Source organism: Simochromis diagramma, unplaced genomic scaffold, assembly GCF_900408965.1.
Source record: "Simochromis diagramma unplaced genomic scaffold, fSimDia1.1 OVJJ01000385.1, whole genome shotgun sequence".
NCBI lineage: Eukaryota > Metazoa > Chordata > Actinopteri > Cichliformes > Cichlidae > Simochromis > Simochromis diagramma.
The window spans coordinates 175,604-188,290 of NW_024386751.1; the positions used below are offsets into that span (position 1 = coordinate 175,604).

General features: G+C 41.5%; 1 protein-coding gene across 3 annotated transcripts; it reads left to right on the forward strand.

Moving 5' to 3' along the window:
- The first annotated feature begins 3,557 nt into the window (after window positions 1-3,557).
- Window positions 3,558-10,313, forward strand: LOC120728122 (zinc finger protein 501-like). 3 transcript variants are annotated; one of them, XM_040022878.1, is made up of 3 exons: window positions 3,565-3,850; window positions 7,544-7,910; window positions 9,662-10,313. In XM_040022878.1, exons 1-3 carry the CDS (start codon window positions 3,679-3,681, stop codon window positions 9,714-9,716), a joined length of 594 nt encoding a protein of 197 aa, XP_039878812.1. In that variant the 5' UTR covers window positions 3,565-3,678; the 3' UTR covers window positions 9,717-10,313. The 3 variants fall into 3 exon arrangements, with proteins under 3 accessions (XP_039878802.1, XP_039878812.1, XP_039878822.1); XM_040022888.1 differs by having other exon boundaries at window positions 3,566-3,850; window positions 7,544-7,912; window positions 9,679-10,313; XM_040022868.1 differs by lacking the exon at window positions 9,662-10,313 and having other exon boundaries at window positions 3,558-3,850; window positions 7,544-9,178.
- Window positions 10,314-12,687: the final 2,374 nt, after the last annotated feature.

A 12,687-nucleotide genomic window follows, 5' to 3' on the forward strand; every position in this document is an offset into this window, starting at 1 on the left:
ATATACGCAGCTAATCAACGTGGTTGACAGGCTATGACAGCGTCCTTATGTGCGACACCGCTGTTTTAGCGAGCAAAGCGGCTGATGTGGAGTGAAGCCACGTTAATGACAGCGTGCACAACCGTTGGAGATGTGAGCAGGACAGATGGAACAACTGACGGACAAAGTGTGGACTTTATACCAGTTTTTAAATTGTGTTGATCGGCCACGTAAAACCAGAGTTATGATAAAAATATCTGCAATGTTTGTTTTTCTTCCTGAATACTATCATCAGTTGACCTTTACATATCTACTGAGTAAGACTCACAGGGTCTTCATCTGTAGGGGTTGTGCGCCCTGCAGATCGACAGCATACAGAAGGTCCAGAGCGTCATTGTGTTTTGCCACTTACTGCTGGACGGCTGGCAGAATAGAGTCCAGACTGATTTGGTTAAAAGCAAGCAGCGATGAAAGCCTCTGGGTGTTTACATTGTAGGTTAGCAACAGTCGCGTGTATGAGGTCACATGGCACTGAACTCATACAGAGCCATTTAACAGTGTGTGGCTCCCTCTAGTGGATGTTGTGGAGTATTCTGGATCTTCAGAGGAACTGACTTTTCTTTCTTGTCGACTTCGGCATCAAATCTGTCCTTTGGGAACTCCTGAGCGTTATCTGCTGTTCCAGTAGTTCCACGCTGTAAAACATACTTTGGAAAGTCATTTAGTTCTTGTTTGTACCAGAACAAATATGAATATGAAGCAGATGTTTCAAATGTACATCCAAGTGTAACTGTGTCTCCTTCAGCAGCAATGACATCTCCTTGTTCCTGGATCACTTTGTCTTCTCCTTTACACTCTGAGAAAGAACAGAACATGCAGAGGAAGAGATGGATCAATAAACATGATTGATTAAAGGAGAACAATCAGCAGCTTTAAAGAGTAGAATTACATGTAGAATATCAGGTGTTTTTACAAGCTAACAAACGGCAGCAGAAACGATCTTCTGACCATTCTAACAGATTTCTTCTCAACACTCACCTCTGATATGAGAGAAAAGTAAAATGAGGTAAAGCAGCATGTCTTTAGTTGTTGGGTTAGTCAGACAGCAGAATGAAGAAACTAAGCAGCCTCTCTGCTGCAGTCCTTCTCCTCAACGTCAGGCTGGCTGTGCTTCTGCAGACAGAAATCATCTCATTGGTTGAGTTCAGCATCAGTGGGTGGAGTCAGAAACATTTTCAGGCCAGTCAGTGCGATTATTCCTGCCTCAGAGGAGTGTTTGCTGAAGGTTCAGTTTCAGTTCTTCACAGCACAGTTCGACCAAAGCAGGTCAAACCAGGATGGAGCTCGACTGAAGGTGGAATTTAAATCTGTGTGAAGATGTGCAGCACTCTTTGGAAGAACTTTATTTTGAAAGAACAATAAGGTAATATGAAAAGGCATCATCCTAAGCATCAACATCAGCGAGGATCTGAGCTGGTCACACCATGTTCATGTGATCACAAAAGCAGCAAGACAGCAGCTCTTCTCTCTGCGGCGCCTGAGAAGATTCAGCATGAACCCCAGAATACTTACAAACTTCTACAGAAGCACCATTGAAAGTATTCTGACTGTTTGTACCACCACCTGGTACGGCAGCTGTAACACTCCTGTCCCCAAAGCTCTGCAGAGGGTGGTGAGATCAGCACAGTGCATCACCAGCAATGCAGGATCTGTACAAACGGCGCTGCATGAGGAAGACGCAGCGGATCCTCTCTGATCCCAGCCACAGACTTTTCACACTCCTGCCGTCCGACAGGCGGTTCAGGAGCATCCAGACCCGCACTAGCAGACACAGTTTCTACCCACAAGCCATCAGACTTTTGAACTGCTGACATTCTGGACACAACATTACACATTTAAATGCTCATTGCAACGATTTTGGTGCAAACTCTAAATACCAAAAATTGTCTTAAATTCTCTAAATATTTAATATTTTAGTATTTTGTTATTCTTCTTCTAATCATTATTATTGTTATTGTTATTTTCTGCTTTAATATAACGGCACACTTCTATATGTTCATGTAAAGCTGACGAGCATGAGCCAAAGAATTTCCTTATAGGTAAATGTGGCTAAACTGTTTATCTGCATATGATAATAAAACTCTAAACGTCAAACATCACATTTTGACGTTCCTGCAGTTGGTTTGTGGTTGATGTGGATTTGCTGCTCATGTGAATCCTCCCACAGTGTTTCATTAGCAGCTGTAACCACAGTGACTCTGATAAAACAGGAATTAGCAGAATCCATCTGATATGAAGCTGTGCTTTGAATACCACTTCCCTCCTCTTTGAAGAGTAGTCAGATATCTGTGTTCAGGTTTTTGTACAGCCTCTTCTACACTTTGTATCACTGTGTTTCTAGAGCACAGTAGTAGAGAGCTGTGTCTGCCAGGGTTAGGGCTGTTATGGTCAGAGTAGTTGATGTATCTGATGTTTCTGATCGATATCGATTATCAGGAATATATTGAGCTGTCTGCTGTTTCCCTCCTTTCCAGAGTATAAACTGAGGAGCCTGAAGGTCAGAATCATGTCTGTACCAGTGAAGCTTTGGATGTGTATAACTTGTCTCATAGCTACATGTGAGTGTGACAGATTCTCCTTCTGTTTTAGTGACTTCAGGTTGTTGAGGAGTGATTGAGTCTCCAGCTGTTAGTCCTGGAAAAAGAAAGAAGAAAAGTAGTGAAATGCAGTCTGTATATCTGCTTAATGCAGCAGCTTCAACTAAACTTTAATCCCTGTTCTTAAACTCACCTATAATGTGAGATAGAAGCAAAAAGAGGTGCAGCAACATGTCTTTGGAGTTATGAGCTGTGAGTGGTCTGATGTTCACAGCTGGAGTCAGACAGTTTTCTGCAATCAGGAGGAGGAGCTGCTTTTGTTGTCATGTGATGTGTCCTGTTGAATCCTGACGACAGCTTGTGTGTCTTCAGGAGGTCCTGCACAGTTTGTGCTTCGTGCTGCTCTTTAAAGTTTTCCTGCTTCAACTTTGTTCACACAGAGCATCTGGTTCTTCTCTCTGTGGTGTCTGAGCCAAAGAACATCCACTAAACACTCACGTCTGGGCTCCACTTTGAAAATAAAACGTTACATTTATGTAAATCTGTAAAAAATAAACATTTACAGCTTGTGTAATAATAAGTGTAACACTGAGAAAACTGTTGGAGTCACATTTGAAAGACCTGAAAACTAACACAGTGACACAGATGAAGGAGGTTTTACTCCTTTTATTTGATACAGCAGCTGAAAAAGAAGCTGCTGCAGTTTCTGCTCTTTCGTCTTTGATATTTTTGTATGAGTACGATGGATTTGTTTAGTTGTGTATTAAAAATTAAATGAAAGTCAGCACTGAAAGCTAAACAGTCAAAATAATTTCCTTTGTTTTTATTCCACAGCCTGCATGGAGCTTCAGTCATTCATGGATCTGTTTTCTCTTCTCACTGCAGCCTTGCTGCTCACAATCATTTATTCATTTACTGCAACAAACCGAGACGTTAAAGAGGAACTAAAGGCAACACTCGTGTACTGCCGGAACCTCACCGCGTGACACAGGCGGAAGTAAACAAAGCAAAGGCGCCGTTATCGTCCCACGTGTGTGTGCCTGAGCACAGAGACTGTTGTGTTGTTGTGTGTGAGCTGAGTGTGTGAGCTGCGGCAGCAACGATGCCTTCAGCTCAGTATCTGAGAGAGTTTATCAACGAGCGACTAACTGCTGCTGCTGAACAAATATTCTTGGAGTTTGAAAAAACGATCGTCCAGTACGAGGAAGAGATCGACCGTCAGCGCAGACTGCTGGATATCACCTGGAAACCCCAAATCAAGCTGCACAGGACAGGTGAGTGTCCCTCTGAGGGAGGATCCTGATCACAGCTCTGCGGGACGTTTCTGATTGTGAGGACTTTTTGGAGACTTAAGTAAATGTAACATAGTTAAATAGAGTTGAAGTTAAATCCCGCTAAATGGGACATTGGCGCCACCTACTGTCGAAAAATGTCACCCTGCAATATTCACAAAGGGCAAGGGATTCTGGGTAATCCTCAGAATAATGGAGGATTCCTGCGAGGTAAGGAATGCGCAAATGTCGTGGGGAGGAAAAATCATATCGCAGGCTGTTAAAGTAATACAGTCTGACCCGATTATTTTTGTTGTTTATACATCATTCGTTGCGCGTCATTTCTCCAGTCTTTATGTTGAACTGAGTGCACGTTTATGTGAGATTTCTTTGTTGGGAGGAGAGGAAACAAAATGGGAGCATAGTTAGCTAACTCTGTTGTTGCTTTCCCATTTAGATTTTGTTCTGATTGCCCACGACATTAAAAAGAGAGCATTCTAACCATTGCCTTTTTGTTGTGGATGCAGACCAGAGAAGACACTACACAGAGGTCACATAAGCAAAATGTACTTATGTACCACTTGGTGATATCCTCATGTGCGACGCGATCGCGAAAACAGCAAACAAGTAACACCACGCCGATGTTGTTCACAGGACAGCAAGAGTAAACGATCGGGAGACTCTTGTCGTCGTTATCGTTTTATTTCTCCGGTTTCAGCGTTTTTGCTTCACTACTACAGCGAGCAGTTTACTTTGTGCACTAACATGGACTCGAGTCAACCAGCGCCACCTCTGGCCACGTGCCACAGCCTACAGCCAGATCAACCTGTGACACACATCTGCAGCACGTTTGAATCAGTGTCATGCACATTTGTACCTTTCAACTGTGTCTGTTTGTGCGTCATGCAAATAAACCTTTGAAATGAATGAAATGATATCATATATTTATTATTGGCCTACATTTGTACAAAATTCCAAATTATATACACAAAGTCATAGAAATCACCACTCCTGTTCATCATGATTTTGATATTCTCTTTTCCCATAACAATGAAATACACCTTGGACAAATATGACACATCAATATTTCATTAGTGTTGTTACATCACATCCTGTAAGCATCGTCTGTCTGTGTCTTTCCTCTGGAAATTAATATTTCCAGCCAATATAGGCAATCCATCAACATGGCTGGAGAGTTGGTGGTTATATACAGTCTGTATAAGTGTGGTTAATCTAATGAACATTTGTAAGGAGACGGCAGTTACTGTGAATTTACAAGACTTTCTCTGTTCATGGGCTAACTTGTGGAGTAGGGTCTGTATTCTCTCTGTATTCATTTGTGGCCTTTTTCCTTGTAGCTGATTTTTAATGAGAGTTGATTTATCTGTTGGTTGTGAGGATTCAGCCAACATTTCTGCATTTCTCTCGTATTTTCAACAGCTGATGTCAGTCATCATCAGCACTGACAAGAGGCGTAAACTTTCTGTGTTTTTCTGACTGACATTCCTACTTTTAAGCCTTGTTTTAACAGTATGCACTGCTCGAAAAATTAAAGGAATGCTTTTTAACCAGAGTATAGCATCAGGTCAGTCAAACTACTGGCATATTGATCTGGTCAGTTAAGTAGCAGAGTGGGTTAGGCACGGGAATCCAAGGACCTGGACTGCTGGGCACTGGCTGTCCTCAAGAACTGGTTCCTGGTAATCCAATTCAAGTAATTCAATTGTTAGTTTGTCTGGTTATTGATCCCACTGTTCTTGCACTACAATCAGCTGATTTTAGTTTGCGTGTGAGAGGAGTGAAATAGCGGCGCACTCTGCAACATGGATATGGACATTACATTTATTTTTATTGCACAAAAGGATGAGAACATGATGGTAAAGTAGAAACTGCATCCAGGACAAAACGGCTGCTAACACAACTATGGCTCTGCAAGCACCTGTGCAGTCAGCATGCTAATGCTAAGCTAGCCAAGAGCCCAGAGTGACGCTGCAGTTGAGAGCTGACCCCATTAACATTAAAGTTTTGTAATGACTAGTACAATGAGTTACTTTCTTCTAGGAGTAAATACTGCAGTACTGTACTAATTCAAATTAATTTTAAGTGCTCCATGTAATATGTGTAGCAACGTTTTGTTTTGTTTTGTTTTGGGTTTTTGTCATTTACCACCCCAGCACTGATCACAACAAAGGAGAAATACCTCTAACATGCACAAATTAATTTGTATGAAGTAATGTCTTTGATGTGCTGCTTAATGATAGCGGTGACTCTCAAAGCAGAGGCAATAAGGATCGAAGACAGAATTGATACAAAATTGGAACATTAAGCGTTATCAATAATCAGTTGGAATCACTAAATTCTTCTCAATTTCCATTCATATCTGGGATGTTATGTTTCATTCCATCTGGTACTACGTGGTTACAACTCTGTCCAGGAGCTCAGTGATGGGCAGATCAAGATCTAGGGGGGGATCCCCCAGGACGCATCTGTCATTTCATGCCCTACAACAGGGGTGTCCAACTCCAGTCCTCGAGGGCTACTATCCTGCAGCTTTTAGATGCATCCCTACCCCAGCACAGCTTAATCAAATGGTTGGAATACCTCTTCAGCATGCCATCAAGTGTGGCAAAGGCCTGGTAACAAGTCTTTCATTAGATTCAGTTGTGTTGGAACAAGGCTGCATCTAAAAGCTGCAGGACAGTAGCTCTCAAGGACTGGAGTTGGACACCCCTGCCCTACAAGCAAATAGGGCCAATTGAACTACTGAGTACCATTTTGAGTTGTTGCAGTAAAATTTTTAGGGAGTCCTTGAATTCAGCCACATGGCATCCTTTCATTCCCAACTAGGGCTGCACGATTTTGCATAAAATGAGAATCACGATTTTTGTTGTTGCCGCAAAATGTTGTACTGCTTGAAATTCCGTCTCCACCGTTGCTCGACGCTGCGTGTATAGAGCAGGTAGTGCAACAATAGAAAAATAGTTGCGGGGACGGCACTGTGTAGCGTTTGTCTAGGGTGTTGATCATTTTCCTAAATCCCTCGTTTTGCACAGTGTTGATGGGAGCCATATCTTTGGTCAGGTGATAAGTGATAGCCTCCGTAATTTCTTTGTGCCTGCGGGAGTTCGACGGGTATAGGGAAGCGCTGTATAAGGTTCCCGTTATTGATGTTTGGGTGGTTGACCGGGACGGATTTTCTCCTGTCACTTTCTCATCATCCCTGACGTGCTCTCCGTTGTCTTTTTTCCCTGCTAATTTTAGCATCACACGGCACAGCTTCTGTATCACGTGGTATAAGGCTCCGCCCTTGTCATTTGTTGAGCAGGAAGAGTGAGCGCTTGTTTTCATGCAGATTACGTCCCGGATCAAAATGCGGTACAATCGTCGTCGGGTTTTGTTTTTTTTGTTTTTTTTTGTTTTTTTTTAATCGTTGTCATTTGGAAATGAGATCGCACATACTGTAAGTATGAATCGAGATCGCGATTTTCTAACGATTAATCGTGCAGCCCTATTCCCAACACATACCCAGTCCATGGCACTATAGATATCAAGCTTAATTTAATTTTCCATTTTGATCTGATACATGTTCAAAGTCTTCCTTTATTTTTTTGTGCAGTATATTTGCTCAGTATGAATTTTTTTTTTTTTTTTTTTTCACATCACCTTTCTTTTAATTGTCTCCTTTTTCCCCTCCAGATGTCCCACAGCAGCATTTCTGTAAGGAGGAGGAAGTTATCGCTGACCAGCAGCTCTGGAACCAGGAGAGGAGCTCCAATCTGGACCAAGAGGAACCAGAAGCTCCACAGATTAAAGAGGAACAGGAGCAACTCTGTAGCAGTCAGGAAGGAGAGCAGCTGGTACTGAAGGAGGAGATTCATACCTTTATGGTGACTGCTGCTGAGGAAAGAGACCACAGTGAACCAGAACCAACAAGAGACCAACTCAACTGTGTCAGCTCTGCTGTAGCAGTGAGACAATATCAGGGAGGAAGGAAGAAAGATTCACAATCACGAAGAAATAAAAAAAAGGGTCACAATAATGTAGAACACCAACCTACGCCAGACAGTGAGTGCAAGTCTGACAAAAGTAAAAAGTCTTTAAAATGTGATGTTTGTGGAAAAGCCTACAAATATAATTATGAAATGGAAAGGCATTATAGAATCCATACAGGGGAGAAGCCGTTTTCCTGTAAAACATGTGGGAAAATGTTTGTACGTAGTGGTTCTGTAGTGAAGCACATGAGAATCCACACAGGTGAGAAACCATATTCTTGCAAAGTGTGTGGGAAAAGTTTTAGACAGACAAATGGTTTAACTGTCCACATGATCACGCACACAGGTGAGAAGCGACATCACTGTGAAATATGTGGGAAAATGTTTGCACGTAGTAATGGCTTATTGAGGCACAAAAAAGTTCACACAAGTGAGAAACCTTATTATTGTAAAACATGTGGGAAAACATTTCCACTTAGAAACTTGTTTTTGATACACACAAAACGTCACACAGGTGAGAAACCATATCATTGTAAAACATGCGGGAAAATGTTCAAGCGTAACAGTCATTTAAAAGAGCACATAAGAATACACACAGGTGAGAAACCATATCATTGTAAAACTTGTGGGAATTCATTTAGATATCGTGCTCACTTGTTGCGTCACATGAAAATACACATATAGAGGTGTACTCTTTTAACAAAATTAACAGTTTAGTAAGCTGTGTTGAGTGCAAAGTTAAACATAAGTCAGCATGGGAACTAATGGTAAACACAGGATGGTAGTGAGGAGGTCATGGTTAGAGTTTCATTTTAAAAGCAGGTGGAAGTGGCACATTTTTACAAATTATTCTATTTACAAAATGTTTTAAGGACATTATCAATTCTGTACCCAAGCAACAGTGATGGGGATAACACCATTGCTTTTTTCAGTAATTAGTAATCTAACTAATTACTATTTCTATCGTTATAATGCTGTTGCTGTTACTGTTACTATGAAGAAAATGCGGTGCAGGCACGTTACAGTTTCTCAACACACTGTTGGTTGAAGCTGTGTTCATCTTGCCGGGAGCTAGTGGGGCGAAACAGTCCCACAAGTCCCACTGGTTGGCTGAGGAAGAATAAAGTAGTCATGGTAAACCAATTACATGACCAATTTAAGATAACGTGGTGGCACAAATAATTTGTGTGGCATCTTATTTGATGCAGAGTGTTCTGTAAAAAGTTTAAAATGGTTATCAAAAAGTCTTTGCTGCGTTTTTTGGTAAATAGTTGCATATAACTTTTTTATTTGCAAAACTCCTGCATAGGTTTTTAAAATGTACGTCTATTTGCATTTCATGTTATGAAAATGATTTGTTAAATGTTTGTTGTTGTTACAGTAAAAAAAAAAAAAAGATTTCATGGGGGTGGGGGGTTGTTTGTTTTGGTTATTTACATTTTTTTTTAATCAATTGTATTATTGAAAACATAACTGTAAACTCAGATGTGAGGTTGTGCTGAAAAGAATGATACCAAACAAGGCATGATAAATAGTTCTTGAAAGGTGAAATGTAGAGGTCAAATCAACCCTGGACCTCAGAGGGTTAAACTTTTTTTTCTAAAGTAACACCATAGTTAATTTTCTTTGTATTTAGTTACTTTTATAATATTGTAACTTAGTTAATAACTTACTTTTTTGAAGAAGTAACTATAGCTAATTACTTTTTCAAAGTAACTTGCCCAACAGTACTGAGGAATACATTGTCTATGTAGAAGTCTTTAAACTGTTTCCTAAATGAATGAAGTGCAAATGTTTGGTTTCTGCTCTTATATCTCTTTTGCACTGCTGTCATTGCAGAACAGAACACACACCGAGAAGACCTGCTTCATCAATGAAATTAATTTCTTTTTGATTTTATTTCATTTCAGGTTGTTTGTTTGTGCTCTGGTTCTGGACAGTAACCTTTGATGTTTAAAGGTGTCTTATAAAAAATTCAAACGTGCAGCCATCGTGTTAAAAATAAACAGCAGCATGGAAAGGCCAGTGAGTGATAAAATAAATGGAAATACAATATTTATTTTAGATTTGTGTTTCCGCAGAGTACAGCTTTACCCTGTGTTCTAGTTTGTTGCGTGTAATCCTGTGAGATCAGTCGAACCTCCAGCTGTCAGACTACACTGTGATGAATTTGAGATTTTTTAAAAATGTGCTAACCACTGCACCATCATGCTGCTTTTCCAATTCTTTTAATAAGAATAACTTGAAAGCTCATTTAGATATAATTTTTTAATGTTGATGTTTATATCATTCATTTGTCTCATTTTCTTTTTGTCATTTAATTCATTGACACTAGTTTTCTGTTACTTTTAGCTTTTTTGTAGAGTTTTAGACTCAAGACGTGGCGGGACGCTCATATATAGAGGTAGTTAGCATTTTCATTGATGATTTCTGTTCCTCTGCAAGTGTTAAATTAAACATTTCACCTGTTAAAATCTCCTGTACTTACTGTGTTTGAGAAAAAAGTTTCTTGTCAGTCTATCCTCAGTGAAGAGACAATAACTCACATCGTCACAGGAGCTTGCAAAGAAAAGCGTCTGGACTTCTTTAAGTTGCATGAAGACGTTTCACCTCTCATCCGAGAAGCTTCTTCAGTTATAAGGTCAAATGGTGGAGAGTCCCAGATATAAACCTAGTGGGAGTTTCCCCCCACAGAGGGACAAAAGGACCCCCTGATGATCCTCTAATCGCCTGAGCCAAGGTGTGAAACTGGGTGTGGGTCCCAATCAGCCAGAGTTTCGGGTGTGTTCATTGTGAAACCTGGCCCCACCTTATCATGCGAATTCCTGGGATCAGATGGCCCAGGATGTGAGTGGGCGTTAAGGCGTCTGGGAAGGGATCTCAAAACTGGATTATAGATGGCAGACAGTTGGTGTCGTAAACCACCGCCTCTGTTCAAAGATGGTCGCTCACAGTGGACATAGATTCAATTCAATTCAATTTTATTTATATAGCGCCAAATCACAACATAAGTCGCCTCAAGGCGCTTCACAGATACAGAGAAAAACCCAACAATCATATGACCCCCTATGAGCAAGCACTTTGGCGACAGTGGGAAGGAAAAACTCCCTTTTAACAGGAAGAAACCTCCGGCAGAACCAGGCTCAGGGAGGGGCGGCCATCTGCTGCAACCGGTTGGGGTGAGAGAAGGAAGACAGGATAAAGACATGCTGTGGACGAGAGACAGAGGTTAATAACAGATATGATTCAATGCAGAGAGGTCTGTTAATACATATTGAGTGAGAAATGATGGCTTCTTTCACTCCTCTTTCAAACCATCTGTCCTCTCTGTCCAAAATGTGAACATTGGCATCCTCGAAAGAGTGTCCTTTATCCTTAAGATGCAGATGGACTGCTGAGTCTTGTCCTGTGGAGGTGGCTCTTCTATGTTGTGCCATGCGCTTGTGAAGTGGCTGTTTGGTCTCTCCAATGTAGAGGTCTGGGCATTCCTCGCTGCACTGTACAGCATACACCACATTGTTAAGTTTGTGTTTTGGCGTTTTGTCTTTCGGGTGAACCAGTTTCTGTCTGAGTGTGTTGCTGGGTCTGAAATGCACCGGGATGTCGTGCTTGGAGAAAACTCTCCTGAGTTTCTCTGATACACCGGCTACATAGGGGATGACAATGTTGTTGCGTCTGTCTTTCCTATCCTCCCTCGCTGGTGTCTGATCTTCTTTTCTGTGCCTCTTTGCTGACTTTAAGAACGCCCATTTAGGATAGCCGCACGTTTTGAGTGCTTCCTTTACATGTGTGTGTTCCTTCTTTTTTCCTTCAGGCTTAGAGGGAACATGTTCTGCCCGGTGGTGTAGGGTCCTAATTACTCCAAGTTTGTGTTCCAAAGGGTGATGGGAGTCAAAGAGGAGGTACTGGTCCATGTGTGTGGGCTTCCGGTAAACCTCGATGTTGAGGTTGCCATTCTCTACAATGTGCACAGCGCAGTCCAGGAAAGGCAAACAGTTGTCCTTTGTGTCTTCCCTGGTGAACTTGGTGTTTTTATCCACAGCGTTAATGTGCGCAGTGAAGGATTCCACTTCTTGTGTCTTGATTTTGACCCAGGTGTCGTCCACATATCTGTACCAGTGGCTGGGTACTCTTCCTTTGAAAGAGCCAAGAGCCTTCCTTTCCACTTCCTCCATGTAAAGGTTGGCTACAATAGGTGACACGGGGGAGCCCATGGCACAGCCATGTTTTTGTCTGTAGAAGCCTTCGTTGTATTTGAAATATGTAGTGGTGAGGCAGAGGTCTAACAGTGTGCAAATCTGATCGGGTGTGAAGTTGGTCCTTGGAGGACAGGACCTTTGACTACGATGACCTGGATGACTGAGAACCTTAACAGACAATAGCTCACATCCTTATTTATTGGGTTGGGTTTTCTCTGGCTTCCTCCATGCAGTTAGTGGGGTTAGAGTCATTGTATTCTTGCAGAATGTGGGCAGCAGCTTTTGCAGAAACATCTGTGGTCATGTGACACAGTTCTGTCTTTCTGTTTCATCCTTACCTCTGCTGCTGTATGAACAAACATTTTGAAGAAGCAGGAAGTAGATTCATCACAAAATAATAGAAGTATGACGTTAGCTAGCTGTTATTGTATTTCAGTGAGTAGCTTGTGTCACATGACTGATTATCTTGAATAATTTCTGTTATTTTACACAATAAACATTATTCACTCAAATTGTCACTACAACAAACCCAACTGGGCAGAGGTTTAACAGTGTGTGGCTCCCTCTAGTGGATGTTGTGGAGTATTCTGTTGTCTTTGCTCCAAAGGTTTTTGTACAGAGTTTTGCTGTTTCCTGTCACTGTGGGCCG